This window comes from Tupaia chinensis, unplaced genomic scaffold (genome assembly GCF_000334495.1).
Source record: "Tupaia chinensis unplaced genomic scaffold, TupChi_1.0 Scaffold000197_1, whole genome shotgun sequence".
NCBI lineage: Eukaryota > Metazoa > Chordata > Mammalia > Scandentia > Tupaiidae > Tupaia > Tupaia belangeri.
In genome coordinates, this window is record NW_006159672.1 from 524314 (window position 1) to 547480 (window position 23167).

The 23167-nt window shown below is 40.6% G+C and overlaps 1 protein-coding gene across 1 annotated transcript in view; it reads left to right on the forward strand.

Annotated features, from left to right (window-relative positions):
• The window catches only part of DOCK1 (dedicator of cytokinesis 1), a 597377-nt gene that overhangs the window by 460077 nt on the left and 114133 nt on the right, over window positions 1-23167 (forward strand). The window contains exons 39-40 of the mRNA XM_014587219.2: window positions 14420-14498; window positions 18049-18149. Of these exons, the coding sequence (XP_014442705.1) occupies window positions 14420-14498; window positions 18049-18149 (180 nt within the window). The remainder of the gene's footprint in view (window positions 1-14419; window positions 14499-18048; window positions 18150-23167) is intronic.

A 23167-nucleotide genomic window follows, 5' to 3' on the forward strand; every position in this document is an offset into this window, starting at 1 on the left:
GTGAACCTCAGTGATACTTCATTTCCCACCACAAGTTAGGGAGATTAAATGAGAGAGAACATGTGAGCTCCTGGCCCAATAAGTAGCATGCAAGAGTTGGCTGATCAGTGCTAGCTCTCTTCTTCATGAGAAAAACAAGGACCCATTCTTATATGGTGTATTTGAGCACCTGAGCTGGTGTCCAGCATGTTCCTCACTCCTGAGTGGTGGACCGGCCAACTGTGAAAGAAGCCACTATGCACCCAAGTCTTGCTGGATCACTCTAAAGTGTTGCAACAGAGAAAGAAAGAACTACCATGAGGGAGGGTGCTGCTCTTTAGAAGGTGGGAATGGTAGCTCTCTCCACTTAGGTGTGTGTTATCACCAGATCAAGAAACAATAGGAAAACAATGATACTCTCAAGGCCATAGGGGGGTGGGGGGTTGTAATCTAGAAAACTAGTTCCCAGAAGCCCCTCGTGGGAAGAGAAAACTGCTTCTGATGCCTTCAACCCCTGGCCCTCAAATGACAAAAAGATGGGCTGAGCAGAAATCACCCATCTAAAATTCAGTTGACAACTTAGCACTGCCACATCTCCTGGGAAACATAAAGTGTCTTTAACTGTCATCTGCCTGTCATCTCGTACTTGCCATTAATCAGACATCCATTAAAGCATTCTGTCAATATTAGAATGCAGAAGCACCTAGAAAGTTGATTTTCTAAGAGGTAAATTGGGAAGACATTCCTTGTTTGGCCCTCACTGAGGTTTCAGGACAGAACTGGGGACTCATACCTACATCATCTTAAGGAAGCTTTCTTTCTAAATCCATTTTGCAGATGTAGCAGCTTAAGTTCCATCCAGTGCCAAGTCATGCCTGAATAAGGGAAAAAGCCCCAATGTTGAGACTGACCATAGGCAGGCATTAAGTTGTTTTTTTCAGATACTATGAGTTGTTTATCATTAGAAGTGGGTAGACATTAGCTCTTCTCTTACCACAGAATTCTACCAGGTTAGAATTAGAGAAAGCCTCAGATCGAAGTCTGCTACACATAGGCATTTATGAAAACCTCTTTCAGAGCCAGTGCACATAGTCTGTTCTCAGGCTTTGTGAAGCCCTTTCTCTGCCATCTCAGGTGCTCTGCCTATGCCTTGAATGATTCACGTTGAGACAGATGAGAATCTGTTGTGGCAGTAAGGTGCATTTAAGCTTATAGGCATCATCAGGCAGCCAGAGCCCTAAAAACCTGTGGCTTGACACTAGAATATAGGCTCAAGCGCTGGGCACTGTCCCTTGACACTGAGTTTCTTAGATTCAGACATCCTATTCCAAATACCCTAAGAATGGGGAGAGTCTCTAAAATATTTTAGCTCTTTCACATAGCTTGCATAGCATTGATTTTAATGAAGAGAGCCCATTTTTCTCAGTCATTATACTTATTAAGAAATTCAAATTTCATAAAAGAAAATCATTTCTGACAGTTATTAGTCGAATGCTTCTGGTTTTGATCAAAATAAAAGTAGCCAAAGCACTGTTTTTCTAGTGTGATTTTCTTATTAAAGGTTGGTCACCAGCTAACTAGACTCAGTATATTCCTTAAGCAAGCACTCTCTATTGAAGTACTTGAAAGTAATTTGCAGACTGTCTAACACATTCTGCTTGCTGTGTATCTGGAACTCTTCTAGGCACTGTACACAATTTTAGCTCATTTTATTGTGAACATTAGGAGGCCAGTGTACTCTTGATACACATTTGATACATACAGAAGCTGAAGAAACCTGCTTAAGGTCTATACTGCTAGCTGGTCTGTAGCAGAGCATGGGTTTCATCTCCATTGGTTTATCCTTGGCCTCCCTGCTCTAAGCACCATACTAAGCTGCTTCTTGACACCAGCCACAGCTGGAATCCCACTCTTCTAAATCTCAAGTTAGGGCTTTTGTTGAGGAGAAAGCTCAGGATTGCTTGATAACTGCATTCAAGGATTTGAAGTAGTTGACTGTATGCCCAGGAAAGAATAAACAAGACCAAATGGCCTCAATAATAAAAGGTGGCAGATTTTAACTAGAATTTAGGAAAGGATTGTTTAATTTACAGGGAGAAAGTAGTAGAAACTCTCCTTAGAGTTAGGAGTTGATGGTTATATCTTCTCTCTGTGAATATGTTAAAATGATAGACTATTCAGCTTTGTGGGCTGTATGATCTCTATTGCAACTACTCAGCTTTGCTGTTGTAACAGAAGCCTTGATGGCAACAGGCGATATGAAAATGAATAGGTGTGGCTGTGTGCTGTTAAAATTTTATTTGTAGAAACAGGCAGAAGGCTAGATGCGGCCTGTGGCCATGACCTCCAAGATATGATACTGTCCAATTTTATATGTCTCTGCCTAGGATTATAATATGATCATTGGACATTCCTGTTCCATAACTTACTGTACAGGATCGTGTCACTGCCAGTACAAGGAAAGCTACATCTCTTTAGTGTGTGGATTGGAGAAATTACATAAATACAAAGGAATATTTGGGTACAGTTTTTAGAATGGTATAGGGAAGAAAATCATTATTCAGTTCTTGAGCTCTTCTGGTCTATATTGCTACACTGAATCCAGCAAACAAATGAGGTTGGAATCAAGACAACATCACAGTCTTAGAATAAGGTTATGCCTGTTAATAGAAAGTGTCACTCAGGTAGATTGCAGCCTTCTGAAAGAGTCACTCCATTACCTCAAGCTATGCTTCAGGTTAGTAGTTTCTGCTTTATCTTCCAACCTCCCCTTCACTGAACTGAGTCTGTCATCTCAGAAATGTTTTCCATGGCACTGGGACTAACAAAGGAAAGAACCCCAAGGAGCCAGCCATTCTAGGGACATGGGCTGCAGGAAAAGGCAAGAGGGGGTGAAAGGAACTAACTTGGCATTGAGCTTTGCAACTCTGAGTGATCAGCCAGAAAAAGAGCACATCTATAGTGGTTGGCCGAAATCTAATGATCCCAGGATTTTCATCCTTGTACAGTCTCTTCCCTTTGAGTTTAGACAAAATTGTGAATATGATGCCATTTCATGGCTATAATTATATTATCTTACACTTAGAAAGGGATCTTGAAAATATTAGATAACTGATTAGCTGACCTTAAGTCCAGGTGAGCCTAATTTAATCACACACACCCTTTAAAAGGAGAGAGTTTTCTCTGGCTGGTAGCAGAAGTGAGAGATATGAAACATGATGACACCACATGCCATTGCTGTCTTGAATGGAGGGGGCCGCATGAGTAGGAATGTGGGCAAACTCTGAGAGCAGAGAGTAGACCCCACTGACAGTCAACAAGGAAACAGGGACTTCAACCTATGACTGTGTTCTAATAAAACTTTGCTTATATTGCTTCACACCCACTAGAGTGAGTACAATCCCAAATAAAGGAAAATAGCAAGTGTTGCTGAGGATGTGGAGAAATTACAACCCTTGTGCACTATTTCTGGGAGTGTAGAATGGTGCAGCTTCTATGCAAAACAGTATGGTGGTTTCTGAAAAAATAGAATTACCATATCATTTGGCAGTTCCACTTCTGAATATATCTCAAAAGAATTGAAAGCAGGGACGTGATGGGATATTTGTATTTCCATGTTCACAGCATGAAAGTAGAGGCAACACGTGTGTCTAGAACTTAGAGTAGTCCAGTTTATAGAAATGGAAAGTTGAAGAGTAGTTTCCAGGGGACTGGGGAAGAGGTGCATGGGGAGTTAGTGTTTAACAGTATAAACATTCAGTTTTGCAAGATGAAAAGAGTTCTGTGGGCAAATGATGAGGATGGTAGCACAACAGTGTGAACGTGCTTTTAATGCCACTGAGACATATATTTAAAAATGCTTAAGATGCTAAGTTTTATGTTATGTGTGTTTTACCACATTAAAACAAAACATTTTATTCACAAAAACACACTTTGGGCCATAATTTACTGAGACCTGCTCCGAAGGATGGGGGATGGGGGGGTGGGGACCATTGCAGCTGGTGTAAGAAGCGCAATTCCACCCAGATGAGCCTTGGCCTGGCAATAAATAGCTGAAGTTGACTATCAGTTCCAATTATTCTACAAGATTGTATAGATAAAAATGTATGCATGTTAGTTATGACAATCGTCAGTGCCATTCACGGGGCAACTGCTCTGTTGGAGATGTGGAGACTTCACAAGAGCCTAGTGAGGTTGCTGTGACTAGCTCATTTTATATATGAGAAGACCAAGATCCTGAGAGCTAAGTGATCTACACACAATCACCTAAGACCTAAGCAGCAGAGATGCAGTGTGAGCATTAGCTAGACGCACAGGCCAGCACTCACCCTAATGCCTGCTCACGTGGGCACTGCAAATGACCCATGAAGTCTGTGTGAGGCAGGTGTTTTCTGCTGCTGAGTTAGGAGTCTATTGAGTTTTGCCGCAAAGTGGTTTAAACTTTGAGAGCCTTAAACCTGGTTAAAAAAAATAATAACAACTTAGAAAACATAAAAATAATATGGGCCAATCTGGACAGCTACATGTTGTGTGAATTCAACTATAAGACATTCTAGAAAAGGAAAAGCTGTGGGCCAATCTGGATAGCTACATGCTGTGTGATTTCAACTCTAAGACATTCTAGAAAAGGAAAAGCTATGGGGACAATAAAAAGACTAGTGGTTGTCAGGGGCTAGGAGGGAGGAATGAAATAGGTGGGGTACCGGCTTCATTTTCAGACCAGTGAAAACACTTTTTATGGTCCTGCAGTGTGGTATATACATATCATCATCATTTGTCAAAAGTCATAGAATGTTCAACACCAAGAATGAACGCTAATGTGAACTATGGGCTTTGAGTGATAGTTGGCATTTGGTCTCAGTGTAGCTTCATCAGTTGGAACAAATATACCGGTCTGTGGAGTTTGTTGATAGCAGGGGAGGCTGGGCATTTGTGGGGGTCAGAGAAGCCATGGGAACGCTCTGTACTTTTCACTCAGTTTTTCTGGGAACCTAAATGTGCTCTGAAAGATAAGGGCTTTAAATAAAAAAACATAATAATAAGGGAGCAGGGTGAGGTTGCAAATGACACAACTATGGATAGACGGTGATTGTTGTTGAGGCTGAGCAAAGGGTACATGGGTCACTTATCATGCTGTCTACTTTTATATATGCTGAAAATTATCCTTAATACAATGTAAAAGCAAAACACTCGTGGGTATTTGTTTGAATCGTGCCAACCACACTGGTTGAAATTTCTAAGGATGTCAGCAAGATAGGGTGGCAGCAGCTTTCTTTGGTCTAGGCTGCTGTGCCTTCCAGAATGTGAATCTGCTTCTCTGAGCCTGTTTCCTCATTTGTAAAATGTTTGGAGATTCACACCCCACAAGGCTTGTGAACATTAAGAAAAGATTTATATGGAAGTGATTCTGTGCCTAGAACATGAGAAGTGCTCTATAATTGCTTAGCAGCAAAGCAGCAGAAACTAGAGGGGGATGTCAGGAGGATGAAAGGAGAACCCATGGTCAGATCTGGGCCACTTTTAGGATTTCTTATATTTAGTCCACAGTGATTCTTTGGTCACAAATTCTGACTCAGGAGGAACTTGGAGCAGAGCACAAATCCAGCATGCCAGTCTGTTTAGCAGGAACCAGACTAATAGACCTCACGTGGTCTCAGTGAGTCTCCACTCATAGAGTCCCCACAGTGGGGATGACATAACCTAAGTGTGGAGCTGACAGTCTCTGGGAATTCCCTCTTCCTATTGGCATCACAGCCAAGTCTGCTCTGCGAGGGCTGGCCAGCAAAAAGATTCAGGGCATATGGAGTTATACTTAAGAGTTTGATGACTGTTTAAACCTATATTGATTTAAGGAAAAAAAAAAAAAGAAGGAAATAAAGATTCTTAGGGGAAAAAACTCAATCTAGTGCAGACAAGAAATAATAGCAATTGAACCTTGGCTTACCTGCACCTAACCACAAGTATTTCTTACCTTCTTACCTGCTTTAAAGTCGTCAAGGTCCCCTGTTACTCACCAGCTAATATGCAGACTCTACACCCAGCATTTCTACTCTCCTACAGAAATGCTCTCCAGCTCTCCAGCTGACCCTGGTAGCTTCAGTCCCAGAGAGTTGTAATGACTTCAGTCTTCCTCCTACTTCCCAAATACCAAAGAAGCGAGGCAGGTCTCACCCAGACCCCAGCCTCTGTGTGTTACTTCACCTCTCCTGTACTTGGGCTCTTTCTTAGAAGTCACCTCTTTCTGCACATGTGGTTTTCATTCCCCAGTCAAGGTCCCACGGTAGAAAGCCTCGACCCTATTTAGCTACCACCGTTACCAAAGAGCCACCTTGCCAGATGAGGCGATGTGGTAGAAGACTGATCAGCTGAAATATAGCATTCGTTATCTCTCCTTCTCGTTTAATTGAAGTGACATTCCCTGCATCTCTTTTATCACTTCACCTTAAATTGCCTCTTCCCAGCATTCCTGAATTATGCGGAAATCATTTTAAGGCAAATTTCCAGCTACTATTACTTGACTCATTGTTCTGCAGGGATGGAATCTGTCACTTTTAATTTGTTTCCTTTTTTCCACCCATTTTAGGCAAAACATTTTGTTAAAAGATGCAATTTTTCCCCCAAGTGACTTGTTTTAATGCCAGAGGTATTTAAATGCCCTTATATTGAACTGTACAATCTAATTATGTAACTTAAAGTAAGTTTAGGGAAGGAATAAAATAAACCCCACAGCTTCACAATTTGAGAAATGAGGCTTTGTATTCCACTGGAAGTTCAATGCTTTTCACCATATTTTTCCCTCTGTAGTAATGAGGCACCTCATCTTCTAGGTTTATTGGCAGCAAACACTGAGTAACAGAGATGCTAAAAATGCCTGAGGCTCCATCATAATCAAGTCATTTTAGTGCCTGTAATTGTGCCAGGAGTTTGTAATAGTTAAATTGGTTCCTGATTACTTTCCACTTGCTAAGTTCCCCCTCTACTCAATTAACACATAATTATTTAGGACTGTGTGCTGCTTTTATGGCTCACACATTGTTTTCCAATAGGCAGCCTTTGAGGCTAGTCTCCTGTTAGAGCCACATGGCATCCCTCAGACCTTTTAGTGTAAGGACAGAGTGGGTGGAGGGATGAGAGGCCAGGAGGGCAGGACCTCCTCTGGAAACTTCATGCTGTTGAGAGCCTTGGAACTCCCCATGTTTCTTCTTTAGGCAAAGCCTTTCCTAGCCACTCCCAGCCTGTCCCCGAAAGAATTGCAAAAGTGTAGAATTCACTATCAGACATGTGTTCCTCTTTTACCAAATATGAATTAACATTTTGTGATGTGTTAGTGGAGATCGTAGAGTTATTGTGACTTTGTATCGTATGGTGACATCTCTTTTAGTTTTACTCTCAAAGTTAAAAACAAACTCAAACCTACAAAGTTTCAGGGGACTAAGAGGCACCATAATATTGGGTCATCAGATCCACTAGTATAGGGCTCTCGTTTGTTAGTGAAAAATATGAGAATCTCAGGCCAGTCCCAAGGCCTAGTGTTAAGAGAGTCAGGTCCCAAGTGCCTGACCATGAGGCTTGAATCTTGGCCCAGTGGCTTCAAAAACACACCAGACATATGTGTGTGCACACCCCAAATCCCAACAGAAAGGGGAAATGGAGGAAAGGGATTGAGGGATGATCATACCTATTGAAATGTGCTTTCTCCTTCTCTCTGTCTCTCTCTCTCATAAGTACATGCACTGACAATTAAAAGAAAATATGAGAATCTCAACAACTTGAGCAACTTTTGCTTCTTTGTTTTAACGTTTTTTAAAAAATTTTACTTTATTGACAAATAATTATATTTATGGAATACAATGTGATGTTATGATATATGTATACATCGTGGGATGATTAAATCAAACTGTTATCAGATCCATCACCTCACATACGTATCATTTCTTTGTGGTGCTGAGCAACTTTCTGAAGGTTCTAAATGTTTATATGGATGGGCATGAGACCATTGATTGATAAATAAAATTGGATTAAGACTTTAATTGTATACATTTTATATTGGGTTGTTGGAAAAGTATTTTCCTATTTAAAAATGTGTCATGATTTTTCCAACAACCATACACACACACACACACACACACACACACACACACACATATATATACACATCCACTACAACTCACCTCTCATTTAATATTGACAAGAAGTAACAGTATTTTGTTTCTAATGGGGGCTACTAGGACTAACTATCCAGAATAGAAGAAGTTAGGAAACATCCTGTGTTTTGTTTGTCTTTTTAATTGTATGGGTTTGAGGGTGAAGTGTTTACATTTCTCAATGGTCTAAATTTTCTTAAATGGATAATGTTGTGACAGGTTTCATAAAGATGATGCTTCTGACTTCCTGTAGACAGGAATCTGTTACCAAAAAGAGCAAGAGGATATTTCTTTCCATCAAGTCATTAAAAATAAAATTTCCAGATTTGTTATGACTTTTTAAATCTCTTTAGGATGACTTAATTTGCCTATGCTTCTCTCTATATAATTTATTTATATGTTTATCTTCTAAAATTTTTCATTATAAATAAACCCTTCCATATATTAAATATGATCAAAAGAACTCTACTAAATAGGGGTTTGCCCTTTTTATTAATCATTTTGATCATATGGGAGAGCATTCATGAAAGTATTTAATTCTCACACATTTAGCTTTACTTTTAGAAATTACTTAATTCTCCTGGCTCAAGGTATACCTTGTTTGGGTCACAGGTAATTGATCTCTTCCTCCCAAGTCCCTAACTTTTCTGATGGAGTAGAAAGCAACACCTCTCTGTACTGTTCCTTCCACAACTCCCAGGTCCCCTATCCCCTGCAAGCATCTTTCTCATGTCCTTGCATTATGCATGACCTCTGTTCATTGTGTCCTGGTGCATACTCACTACAGTGTTGAAGTGAGAGAATAAAGAGAAAAGCAGATTGCCAGAGGGGAGACAGAGTGTTTTTGTTTGTTGGTTTTTGTTCTGTTTTGACAGGTTGGTGGTCCTGAACATATAATATAGCTTAGAGAGATCTGTTAGTAATAAACTAATGTTTCCTTAAATCAGAGCATTTCAGAATACGCTTAGTGGTAAGAAGTCTTTTTAGATACAGTAGGGGATCCTGATATATAATAAATAGGGTCCTCCATCAAGGAACAGGCTCCAGAGGGAAAAGGAGGGAATGAGCTCCTAAGCTCAAGAGTAGAATGAGGGAAGAAAATCTGGAGGTGGAGAAGACAGTGAAGGATTCCATACTATTCAGCCATAAAAAACAACAAAACCTAGGCTTTTGACAGAAAGTGGAAGAATATGGAAGATTTACTGCTGACTGAAACAAGCCAGGCTATGAAGGAGAGACACTGTATGTCCCCACTTAATATATACCGAGTTCCCAATTAATATATACCGAGTGTCCACACTCTATAACTGAAACTGACAGGCTAAAGGATGTACAAACACAAGAAATGGGTGTGTATGCCAGATGTGGTGTGTGTAGAGGAGTGGGGCCTGGGGAAAAACATTTGGAGGAGGGATACAGAGACAGCATTGTTGAGACAGGGAGGTAGTATTGTTATATTTTGATCAACTAGACTGGGGAGAAGGATATTTCTTTCCATCAAGTCATTAAAAATAAAATTTCCAGATTTGTTATGACTTTTTAAATCTTTTTAGGATGACTTAATTTGCCTATGCTTCTCTCTATATAATTTATTTATATGTTTATCTTCTAAAATTTTTCATTATAAATAAACCCTTCCATATATTAAATATGATCAAAAGAACTCTACTAAATAGGGGTTTGCCCTTTTTATTAATCATTTTGATCATATGGGAGAGCATTCATGAAAGTATTTAATTCTCACACATTTAGCTTTACTTTTAGAAATTACTTAATTCTCCTGGCTCAAGGTATACCTTGTTTGGGTCACAGGTAATTGATCTCTTCCTCCCAAGTCCCTAACTTTTCTGATGGAGTAGAAAGCAACACCTCTCTGTACTGTTCCTTCCACAACTCCCAGGTCCCCTATCCCCTGCAAGCATCTTTCTCATGTCCTTGCATTATGCATGACCTCTGTTCATTGTGTCCTGGTGCATACTCACTACAGTGTTGAAGTGAGAGAATAAAGAGAAAAGCAGATTGCCAGAGGGGAGACAGAGTGTTTTTGTTTGTTGGTTTTTGTTCTGTTTTGACAGGTTGGTGGTCCTGAACATATAATATAGCTTAGAGAGATCTGTTAGTAATAAACTAATGTTTCCTTAAATCAGAGCATTTCAGAATACGCTTAGTGGTAAGAAGTCTTTTTAGATACAGCAGGGGATCCTGATATATGAATGAGGGAATGAGCTCCTAAGCTCAAGAGTAGAATGAGGGAAGAAAATCTGGAGGTGGAGAAGACAGTGAAGGATTCCATACTATTCAGCCATAAAAAACAACAAAACCTAGGCTTTTGACAGAAAGTGGAAGAATATGGAAGATTTACTGCTGACTGAAACAAGCCAGGCTATGAAGGAGAGACACTGTATGTCCCCACTTAATATATACCGAGTTCCCAATTAATATATACCGAGTGTCCACACTCTATAACTGAAACTGACAGGCTAAAGGATGTACAAACACAAGAAATGGGTGTGTATGCCAGATGTGGTGTGTGTAGAGGAGTGGGGCCTGGGGAAAAACATTTGGAGGAGGGATACAGAGACAGCATTGTTGAGACAGGGAGGTAGTATTGTTATATTTTGATCAACTAGACTGGGGAGAAATGTTCACATATTGAAATGATCACCTTGTAAGCTAAATAATGTGATTGAATGTATTAAAAGATGTAAAAAAAATTATAATTTCTCATCAGAAAAAAAGAAAAAAAAGACAGTGAAGGACTAATGCCCAGCCCTAGATGCTGAATGTCTTAGAAATCTGAATAATAAGAACTTGAAAAGAGCTAAACCCTGCCATAGAAAGTCTATACAGAATGCAAGGACTCCAGGGAGAGCCAGAGAGTACCAAATAGGGTAGCCTCTATGAGCCCTCCAATTTGGTCAGACCCTGATCTTCTGGGCCAGTTCATTCATACATTCATTCTTGTGACAATGGTGAGCAAATAGCATGTGCCAGATGCTGACTTGTCATCAAGGTCACTTGGATGAACACACATGGCCTCTGTCTTTGAGATTCCTACCATTTACACAGTCTGGAGCTTCCCTAACCCTGAGCCCAGCTCCAGCAGTGTCCAGCATACATCACATCATCAGGGATGCAAAGGTAAAGCCTGTTCATACCTCACCCTTCCCAGCATTGTTTCCCAGGAAAAAAAAAGAAAAAAGAAAAGAAACAAACAAACAAAACCAGGATCTTGAGCTACGTGGAGCCCTTCCAAGACCCTTCTTTTCCTTTCAGTCTAGTAAGGAGGCATCCTTTGCTCAGCTTGTGATCCTTTCCATAGTCCTCTGCAACTGAAAGCAGATTGTTATGCAAACGCTTGTAATATGATTCTCTTATTTTTCCCTAGTTTGATGTTTATTAGAAATAACTTATGAATTACAGTGGATAATAGATATTCTCCCCTAAAAGATAGTCTCTGTTTATATTCCTTTTTGCCTAGTTAGGTCATTGATTTATCTTCAAGTGGACTCGGGGGTGTAGCTAAGTTTTTAATTCCATTAAGTGTGAACTGTAGGATGTAATTGGTGTGTGTCCTGGATGGTCCTGTGAAGTGATGTAGCCCCTTGATGCATTGAGCCTGAGCTTTATCTGATCATTGTTTACTGCATTGATTATGGTTTTTATTTGATCTTTCCTTTAGTTTTCCTCATGCAACTTGCATTCGATGTTATTTGTTTTTTGTCCTGGCTTTTTAAAAAATTTATAGAGACTCTAAATTATAGAATCTATCTCTCAGCACTGCTTTTTCTCAGTTGTCAGTTCATTAAAAAAGTTCTTGTTCAGTCTTAATATTATTTCAGCATGACTTTTTTTTTAAAAAAAAATAGTCATTTTGAGAAATATCTTTATTTAACTAGCTGAAATTGTTCCAGAGCTTAATTAGAAGTAGCATATTGCAACTGTTTGGGTGCTATCTTGAGGCAAAATAATTACCCTGTAATAATAATGCATGTTCTAGTAAACTCGTCATTATTGTCATAGAAGGCTGGAGAGAATATCTTCTCAAAGCTCTTAAGGACCCTATAGTACGCTAGTGAACAGCTGAATTCTGAAGCGAAAAAATGAAGACAAAAAAATTTTTGTTAGTGGTCATAAGCCCTGTGTTTTTGTGCTTTATGGGAACCCACAGCTGTAATGATAGGAAGTTCCATACCTTATCAGGGAGCATGTTCTGTGATCTCTGGGGTAAATGCAGTGCACATCCCCCAGTGCCCTTTGAACATAGCTGCCAAGGGTTGGATGGGTAAGATAGTCTAACTACTTTTTAGCTTCATATCCTGTACTTATTTTATTATTTTTTTAAATAATCATTCTATTGAGCTTTATTTATTTATTTTTAATTTGACCACAGAGGGACAGAGTGAGCAAAAGAGAGAGAAAGAAATAATACAGGAAAGCAAGTTGCCAGGTCTGGGACTTGAACAGCTGGTCAGCTACCTAGGAGTCCAGAATCCTTAACCACCACACCGCCTGCCCATTTCCACATCCTGTACTTCTAAGGGCCAAACATGACACAGCCGACCCCAGCCCAGGACTAGAAGACACAGCAGAAGTGCCAAGTGTCCTGTACATATAAGACATAGCCTAAAGTTTATGATTTTTGTCCTGGTCCTGTAATATTAGGCTGTTTGGAAAGTCATGACATATTTTTCTGTGTTTTTTTAATGCAAAAATGCATCACGACTTTCCTGACAATCCAATAATTTGTCAAGATGTCCTAAATGCCCTAAATTCAGCCCCCCTCCCAAATCAATTACAAAGTTTAGCAATGATAGCCATTTTCCAAATCAACTGGGCATCCTGGACTTACAAATTCTGGCAACTCTACGAGCTGATGGATGCGGTTGCCCAATTTGTGTTCTTAGTTAATGAACAAGGCAATGATCACCACATCCTTCCATTAATAGTTGCTTAAAAATACAAATTCCTCCTTTCTCATTATATTTTAATGTCCTAAGGAAAGAATTCAAATGACTTTGCCTACAGTTTTCTTTAGTGGCTGAGATAACAAATTCCATCATTGACTGTCCTGGGTCCTACATTCAGCCGATAAATCTCTTGATGAAATAATGTCTACGAATCCCCTTTCTTAGAGCTGAATGCAGCGTGCATGTGAGAGAAATTGCAATGACCTGTGGGTGGTGGTGGTGGGTGGTGACAGAGACCTCTTTAAGGCCCAGGTGGGAAATCTCTTCTTCCCTTCTCCCAGGCGTTCTGGCCCTTAGCCCTCTGGGATGGCCAGGCAACAGGGAGCTTCTCCAGGTGTGCTTACCTAAAGACATAATGTTGTCAGAGAGCAGCAGTTAACTAGTAAGTAACCTAGATTTTCTTTATACTCTGACTGCTTCCTGCTGTCTAAACAGAGGAAGTGTAATTAAGTTTATTATCTGTGACCTAATGCTAATTCCTCTTGCATCCTGCCTCTGTGCAAAGGGAGAAGAGCCATTTAAAAAGAAGTAGCTGGACTAAGCTTTATTATTGTGAACACTTACTTACGAGGGCTATAAAACAAATCTACTGAATGAACAAGCTTGTGAAAGACAATACTCTGGAGTTATTTGTGACAGCCCAAATCATATATGCCATCATAGAAAAGTGAAAGTGAAAGTATTGAAGAATGTGCTGAAAATTGTATATTATCAGTGAATAAGGAAATTAAATGACTACTAATGTCAAGTCACTTTCATACCCACTAACACTTTTTAATTTTCTTTTAACAAGTAAACAGTGATTGAAATTAGCAAGTGGAGTACAGAGACAAATGATACTGGAGTAAACTGTCTTTCCAAGAATAGTAATATTGCACCAAAATGTTCTGATAGCTCCTGTGTAAGAGCGCTCCAAAATGTGCAACTTACAAAGCCAGCTAGGCAAAGATTAATTTAATAATATAACAGTAAGACATGGCAATTTGGGAAAAGGATTTAATTTGCACCTTTTTTTTAAAATAGATTTTTTTAGTGATACTTTTCAAATGTTACTTTCAGAAGCTGTTTTTGTTATTTTTTTCTTTTTCTTTTCTCCTTTTTTTGGTCTGTTTCTTTTATTCTGTATGTGCTAATTTCCTTGATTAATTCGGAGAACATCTGCATAGAACTCTGTAGGCTTTTCATTGGCAAAAGCTCACAGTTTTGCACAGGACTTGGAGAGTTCACATTCCAGACAGCCTGGGATTGTATCTAATTGAAATGCCAAATCTACAAAGGTGCCAGAGCTTAAGTGTGTAATTATGTCATTTTCTCTTGGTCTTTCAGAGTCTTCCTGCGAGCTATTAATCAGTATGCAGATATGCTGAACAAAAAATTTCTGGATCAAGCCAACTTTGAGCTACAGGTAAGAGAAGAGGTATTATAGCTATAACCATAGTCGAAAAATCATGTTAAAACAAATTGCCGGTCTGTGCCAATATCTTATATTTCTAACCCTCAAATTTAATTGGTCTCCCATCTGAGGTGTGGAAATGGAATTTACAATAGGTATTAGTGGAACCGGAGAAGTGAAAATTATGCCTTTGGGGTATTTGCTCAATTTTGCAAGAAAAGAGATGGAGTTGTTTCAGGAAGAAACTGTTCAGTCAGTCAGAGTGACAAGGAGGGACTCTCCGAGCAGGGAGGCCACCGAGTCTCAGTGTGTTTGGCTGCCAAGATTGTCTCAGACTGTTCTAACGTGGAAAAGAAAAGATCAGCAGAGGAGGAGAAGCATCACTGAGCTCAGCTTGCTGTTAGAACTCTGTTTTTCCCTGATGTACTTGTGACTCTATGTTACCAACAGTAGCTTTCTCCAGATTCTACCCCCAGAACCCAGGGTTTTAGTCAGTTGGTCCCTTAGTTTCCAAAATGCTCCTTTGTACATGAAGAGTGTGTGTGTGTGTGTGTGTGTGTGTGTGTGTGTGTGTATTCACCCCACCCAATAAGGATTGAATTTATCTGGCATGATTTTTACTATAAATCTGGAATTTATGGTTCTCAGTTCTATATTCTGGTTGTGTTTCTACTAATAATGACTTTTTTTTTTTTTGGTCATTAGTTTTACTTAGTTTATTTTACTAAAGTTTGTAAGTTAGAAACAAAAAAGCATTTAGATGCAAACAGCGTATTTGTTTCCTGGGAGAGATTTTTCACAGGAAGGACCTGAAGAATTTATATCAACTCAGTACATGATCCACCCCAAAATGTGTTACCAGCTAACAAAATTAGTTAGCCATCACTTTTCTTGTTCGCACTGCCACCAAAAAATGTAGAGCTAATGTGATATTTCCTGTAGTAGATTAGGTTCTGAGGTGCCTGGATGTGCTCTTCTTTTTTCATATATATATTTTAATTTTAAATTTCTATTTTATCAGTTTTAAAGAATACATTGGATCACCAGAAAATTCATGACATATTTTTATGTTTTTCTATGCAAAAATGCTTCATGACTTTTCTAATGAACCAATAATTATATACAGGCACTGTATCTACTTATGGTTATTGTTTTGTGCATTTTCTCTTTCATGTGTAGTTTAAAATCAACTAATTGAGTTTATTTTTTAAAAACATTCTGCTTGGGGTGCCTGGCAGGTGGAGTGGTGGTTAAGGGCTCTGAACTCCCACATGGCCAACTGTGGTTTGAGTCCCGGACCTGGCGGCTTGCTTTCTCACTCTCTCTCACTTTGTCCCTCTCTGGTCAAATTAAAAAATAAGTAAATAAATAAATAAAGATAAATAAAATAATTCTTTTATTTACATGAAAATTTTTTAGTTTATTAATCCTCTCATGAAAAATCCACACAATCACCACAGATAGTCATTACAGAATCTTTCCTCCTTCGACTGTTCTCCAATCTCCAGCTCACTTTTTGCCAGCACCAACAATGGCCTTTGCAGTCCCCCTGACTTTCTTCATTCTATTCTTGAGTTCCTTTCGCTGTTTTCTTGACGTCTTTTTCTTCTCATAAAGGCCATCTTGCAAGTCTATGTTTGGGTTCATTTTTCTTTGCATAATCCAAAGAATCATAAATCATGCCAAAGCCATTTGTCTTGCCACCACCAAAATGGCTTCTGAACCCAAACACAAAAATGACATCTGGTGTGGTCTTGTACATCTTTGCTAGTTTTTCCCGAATTTCTGTCTTAGGTACTGTTGCCTTCCCAGGGTGAAGGAAATCAATGACCATTTGTTTCTTCTGAAGTAGTCGGTTGGTTGTGAATTTCCTGGTTCATATAGTTACTGTGTCATTCATGATGGTGGTATATCCTCAAGCAGCCAGGGAGGAAAAAACAATAAAATAATTCTTTAAAAAAAAATACTGCTTGAATTTTCATTGGAATTCTGTTGAGTTCATAAATAAATTTGAGCGAAATGTTATGGTATCTGAGGGAATACTTCAGTGTGTTTATTTTTTCCCATTCCATATAAGAATATTTGTGTGTGTGTGTGTGTGTGTGTGTGTAGCCTTCATTATGATTTCTAGTTTTGTCTATATTGACTTCTGTGATTACTGGATAGATTCCTTTGTATTTTTAAAATTTCTTTATGATACAACTTGTGCATGTCTGAGAGAGAGAGAAAAAGGGACGGAGAGACAAAGCAGTACTCTCCACAGAATCTGGTCATTCTATGGTCTCCTTCCTCCAGTCCTCCAGTCCACTGGATCTTGGGTTCTTGTGCATGTGCCTGACGTTTTTCAGGCAGACCAGGTATTTGAACCACTGTCACGGTTTGGGATCCCACTTCCCTTGAGTAGCGCATTATTGCTGTGCCAAGGATCTAGTTCTCCTATGAATTTTATTAGCTGTTGCTGTGGGTGGGGATCCTTTTTCTATCCATGTTGCTTATTATTGCCCATTTTTATTGTTTCATGATTGTGATCTCCTGGACTCTCACCCCAAACTCACATATCTTAAAAGCAATGTGCTCTTGGGGGCAACAGATGGCATAATTGTTATGTCGTTAGAGTCCCACATGATCCACCATGGTTCAAGTCCCTGACCTGGTGGCTTTAAAGCCATACCAGATACATGTTCATGCATGCTCAAAAATCCCAAGAGAAGAATGGAGGAGAAGGGATTGTGGTGTGGCCATCTCCCCTAGGGAGTGATTTCTCACTTTCTGTCTCTCTGTCTCTCCAGCAAGCGCACATGCCCTATAGCAAAAATCTCTCTCAATTAAAAAAAAAAAATCAATGTGCTTTTGAGGTCCAACAGAGAGCTTTACCCCTTGACAGACATGATATGTATATTTTTGTTGTTCAGGGAAGGCTTAGCAAGTGTTATTGTCCATTGTTGGCTGCATTCTGAGAATTCCAGTCGGTGGTGCAGCCAGAACAGGACCTATCGTATATAGACCTGGATCAGATCGATAATTGTTGAAATTCCCATTTTGTCAATGAGAGAAGTGAGGCACAGAGAAAGGTTCAGATAACTGAGTAAATTGCAGTGCTGGGGTTTGAGTACATGCACTGTCACTTCCGAACCACACAGTCAGCCCTAACCATGCCATAGTGGCTAGGTAGTGATTTATAGATAGTGTGGTTCCATAAACATTTCAGAAATGCATGTTAAGCAAATGACAACTGTCTCAGAATGCTTCTGAGCTCCTCTATAAAGCTGCTCAAGAACTTGGGACCAGCAGTTAGCACAGTGGCTATGTCGCTGGATTCCCATGTAGTCAACTGTGGTTCATGTCCCGGACCCGGTGGCTTAAAACTCACGCCAGGTAGAGGAGAATGGAGGAGAAGGGATTGCGGCGTGGCCATCCCCCCTGGGGGGGTGATTTCTCTCTTTCTGTTTCTCTGTTTGTCTGGAGAGCGCACGCGCCCTATGGCAAAAACCTCTCCAAAAATAATAATAATAATAAATAAAAAAATAAAAGAACTTAACATCTCCCCTTTTTTGGTTTTCAGCTATGGAACAACTACTTTCACCTGGCTGTCGCTTTCCTTACTCAAGAGTCCTTGCAACTGGAGAACTTTTCAAGTGCTAAGAGAGCTAAAATTCTTAACAAGTAAGTCCTCGTCCAGTTCTGTTACCACAGTCAGGAGCCTTCAACTCTATTAGCATAATTTTCATGTAATCTCTAAGCCAACTTAGTACAAATGGAGATGTAATCACGATGTAATGAAAGGGTGGTTTTAAATCATGAATCGGGCATTGCCTTTTCTCACCCATGAATCAAGATCTAAAATTGCAGGATTCATCCCGGTAGGTTCAAAGTCAGTGCAATTCAAGACTATTAGCGCAACACGAAATTTGAGTTTCTGGAGATAATTGCTTTTGCTCTGCACTATTCTGATGTCATTCCACATGTGGTTTACTTTACTGCTTAATTCTCCAAATCTGCTTCTGAAAAATGAAGCTTCTGATGACAGCTATTGGCACTGTTGGGATTGTTGAACAATTCGTTGTGGAGTTAGAACTGTTGGTGGTTTCTTTCATGGCAGCAGAAAACCTCTGTCTGCTCCCAGGTAGAAGGTCTGAATGGACCAAACTAGCCTCTGGTGTCATGGTGAGCACACTTCTCAGAAGCCCCATGAAGGCCAAGGTTCCTGCCTGGCTCCTTAAGTTCTATGAACCCCAGTCTGCATCTTATACTGCTCCTGGCCCAGTATCAAGAAATAAAATTGTTGCATGGGCTTCCACTGTTTGAGCACCCTATAGTTTTGCTTTCTCTCTTTTTGCCTCAGTTTCATTAATTCCTCACTGTTCTGGGTGCCCCTTTCATAAATATTCTTGAGAAGAAATTCTAAAACTGCTCTCCTGTTGCCAAGTCATCGCTTCTATTTTGCCATTTTTATAATACCTCTGCAATGTCTCGACTGCTCCAAGCCTTGGCCAACTCCATGCCCTCACTGAGGCTGACATCTCAGAGGGTATCTCAGAAGGGGACAGCTGTCTAACCATTTTGATATCCTATGAGTGTGTATCTCTCACTTGCAGGGCAAATCAAAAGCACATTATCCCTGGAGAGTAAGAATTATTTCAGTAAATGATTTCTGAGCTTAAGTGAATTTTTTACATATAATCTTAAAAAAAAAAAAAAAACATTCATTAGGTCCTCTTATCATCCTTATTTTCTAGATGAGGAAGGTGGAACACAGAGTGATCAAGTCGCTTGGCCAGTTGCACAAAGCAGCTTTCTAGTCCCGGCAGTTCTAAGCCCAGGACTGTAACCTATACTTCCTTTAGAACCTTCAGCCTTTGATCTATGCCTGTCTAACTAAAAGTCAACTTTCACCTGGCCATCTGTCTCTCAAAGCCCCCGCAGCTGGGTGACTCCTGTCTCATAGCCCTTGATGTAGATAGTGTTCATTGTTCGGAAAAGGGAACTGCACCTACCTCACCAAGGACCCTAAGTGGTGTGAGCAAAGAGTTCTCTCCACCCCTATGACTGCTGGCCTGGTGTGTAGCACTCACAGCCTGCATCCTCAGAGCCTGCACAGGTTTTTATTATCTTCTTTGCCTTTATAGCATCAAGAGACAGATTTTTCAGGTTGTATTGTCTGGGGACTAACTTAATGCTGAAGCTCCCCAGGAAACACAGGAAAGTGAAGGATGGCTCCTTGTGGCTGTTCCTGTCATTGTAGTTTAAATGCTCTTAGGGCTGAAATGGTTGTATAGGTACAGTCATAACCAGAACACACTGAGCACAGTGCTGCACAACTTGCTTGGTGCTCGCACGCCCCCTTGTTATCTCAGCCTACAAAAGGAGGACTCAGCCACAATAGGTAGAATCACCTGTCATTATGGTCCGGCCTCACTGTGGGCGAGCATGGGATCCAAACCCAGTTCCAGCTGACTTTAGACCCTGTTCTTCACCAAGCGCGTTGTACTTCCTAGCCTTAAAGATGCCTGTGGGATAAGAGAAGTGAATTTAAACTGAAAATCTGCCTTTAAAAGGCTGGCATCTCCTTTGTGGTTTTTAGAATAAAACAACTTGATATGCTGAGCATTCTCCAGGCTAGGGCTGGGTAGCTCTGCACTGGGCCCTTCTTGTTGGTGTGAGTGTTAACAGCCTAAGCTAAAGCAACATCAATAAATGCATTAGCCACACAGGGCCTTGGCCGCCAAAGAAAACGTTTGCTTCCCACATAGCGGTGTGGATTCAGAGGCTTCAAAGCCAAAGAAAATTAAACACAGCCAGCTGGGGTTTCCCCTTCAAGAGCCAAGCAGGGCCTCTGAATGGAGCTTTAGTATTCTCTCTCTTACAACTGTGGTGATAAGACACTCAGGATTTCTTCTTTTATATTTCTCTTGGATTTCCCCAAGAGGAGGGGAAAAAAAAGCCAAAATTTTTTAAGTTGTCTCTGCAAGACTCTTGCAGTATGGCCTCAGGCCCCTATGCAGTCTGAGGGGCCTCTCCAGGGGCATAGGGCTCTGTGTGTGGCAAAGATAGCAAATTGAAGACAAAGTGTTCTCTGTGTCTGAGATAAGTCTGTCTTGACCGACAGGCCATGCAGCATGGAAAGGCTCACTGGTGTTTGTTGTATTCTTCATGCCTCCTGATCTACCTTAAACACTTTATGATGCATTTGCAAATTTTATTTCTTCACAGCAAAACCTGCGTAAGAAATATTTTAAGACAGACATCCTACCCAAATGCTTAAATTTTCTAGGCACATATGGTGCCTAGAAATGTTCTGATTCGCTTAAAATTATCTAGTGAAAAGGGATTGAGTATAAATATTCCTTGCTCAGTCAGGCCATGGTCCTCATGCTGGAGAAGGACAGAAAAGACATAAATTTGGGCCAGCCCCATAACCTAGTGATTAAGGGAGCTGGATCCATGTAGCCAAGCATGGTTTTGGACCCAACCTCAGCAGCTTGAAAAACATACCAGTCACATGAGTGCCCCAAATCCTGACAGAATGGAGAAATGGAGAAGGGATTGCAGGATAACCACACCCCATTGGAAGTGCTTTCTCTCTCTCACTACCTCTCTCTGACTAGTGCATGTACCCTCTGGCAACTATAATGAAAGATATAGATCTCGTGATGAAGTTCACAGTCTAGGGAGGAAGTAGAGAAGCAAAAATTAAGAGTGGAGTGGAACATAAGTGCAGTAGTGACTAAGCACCTTGGCAGCCTAGATATAGCCTGTAGTGCTCAGACTAGGGAGCCAGAAGACTTCCTGGCAGCCTGGACTCCTGGCTAGATGGTGAAGGAGGCTAAGCGGTTTGCCAGTTTGACTGACAAGAGCTGACTACCAGCTCAAATGATGACATAAAGTCCCAAAGGGCATGGCCTGACCTACAAGCAAAGAGGGTTGTTAAAGCACAAGAGAATGGCAGGATCTGGGGACCTTGGGGGCCAAAGATAAGAGAATTGACTCCACACTCTATGCAAATGGCTGGTTGCTGTCTTGGAGCACAGGGGAGCATGATGCACATGCTTATCTTCTTAAGGGAAAAGCCCCTGGAGTCTCGACTCCCTCATACCCATTAGTAGCCTTAGGACCTTGCCCTGTAGGTCTGTCTGCTACTCTAGGGTGTGTGAATCCACCAGAACCACCTGAGTGGGAAGCCCCCAACCCCCAGACCACCCTTCACTCCCTCCCTGCTGATCTTTAGACCTCTTCACCTCTGCCTGGTCTATAGCATTGTGGCTGAAAACAATAGAAAATTCCACCAGTATAAGACCTGCCTGTTCATTGCCTTTTGTTTAGCTCTTTGTCCTGATGATGGAGGTTGAGAGATAATTAGGATATCCATTCCAAAGACGTCCCCCAAAGTACATGAGAGTAGCATAAAAGAATGGGCCATACCACGCACAGAACTGATTATGTCAAACCCAAATTGAGTACAAGATTTGCCAGTGAACCACAAAATAAATAACCCCTAGGAATCAAAGTCCATAATAAGAAAATTTAACTGGCTCAACCTTCAGACATCCTTGGTGCCCGTGACGCCTAAGGAAGGACAGAGATAGCAACAGAATGCTAAACCTGGCCATTTCTCCCTCCTATCCCCCCCCCTCCCCAAACCTTTTTACATTATTGGGGCTCAGAAAGTATGTGTAAAAGAGTGGACTTTTGATTAGCAGCCAGCTTGACAATTTCAGTATGCAAGTCATTGCGTGTCCTCCTAAGGGACAATGTGGCATGTGGCTGCAAAGGAGCTTCTCAGTTCAGGACTAGCCTTTGTTCTGGAAGAGAAGGGTTCATGAATTGGTGAGTCTAAGCATAAAATGCCTATTTAGAATTTTCAGCCTAAGAGCATAAAGTTTGATGGCAAAGAATGGGTCAATGAATTTAAACTGTGTGCATAGCGCATTCTTCACAGAGACCCTTACTCAATTCGGTCCCCAGGCTGCCTTCCGTCCCTTTTTTTTTCCTAAGCCTACAAGCCTTCAAACTTCTAAGAAGACACATTGCACAAATGAACCAAAATACCACATTAAAAGTCATCTTAACCAAACACTGGGTTCTGAAAAACCAATGCATTATATCAACTGTAGATAGGACTTTAGAGAAACTAAAAGGAAATAAATATGCTGTAATGATTCCCGTTTTGCCATGTGACCTAGTCAGAAGCTGCAATTGCATATTTCAGATTATAGCAGGAAATATGACCAGTTAATTTGTGTCTGTATCAATTTTTTTTTTCAAGAGATTCAACTTACTCAAAGTAAATTCACTTTAAGAATTAGAAGTGGGCCAGGGAGATGAACTTAACAAGTGGTAACCCTGTGCCAACTTCATGTTGGAAAAGCCAGTTAAGTAACTCAGGTACACTGGCGATGTGCATGATAAAGCTTGATGCAGGCAGGGCACTTTCACATCAGATCTGTGTCTAACAAGATTTGTTCCCATTGGTTGCATTTAGGGTCCCATCCCCTCTTACCTCTCCAGGAATCTTTCAGTCTTACTCATTAAAATAAAAATGCCTCACTCCATCCACCAACTCCCTGCAGGTCTCTCTGCCTTTCCTCATCCCATATTCTTACCGCCTACCCACTCCTGACTCTGGCTACAGGCCCTGTAGGCCTGCAGTGCCTCCAGCCAGGTCAGCACTGATTCCATCTTTC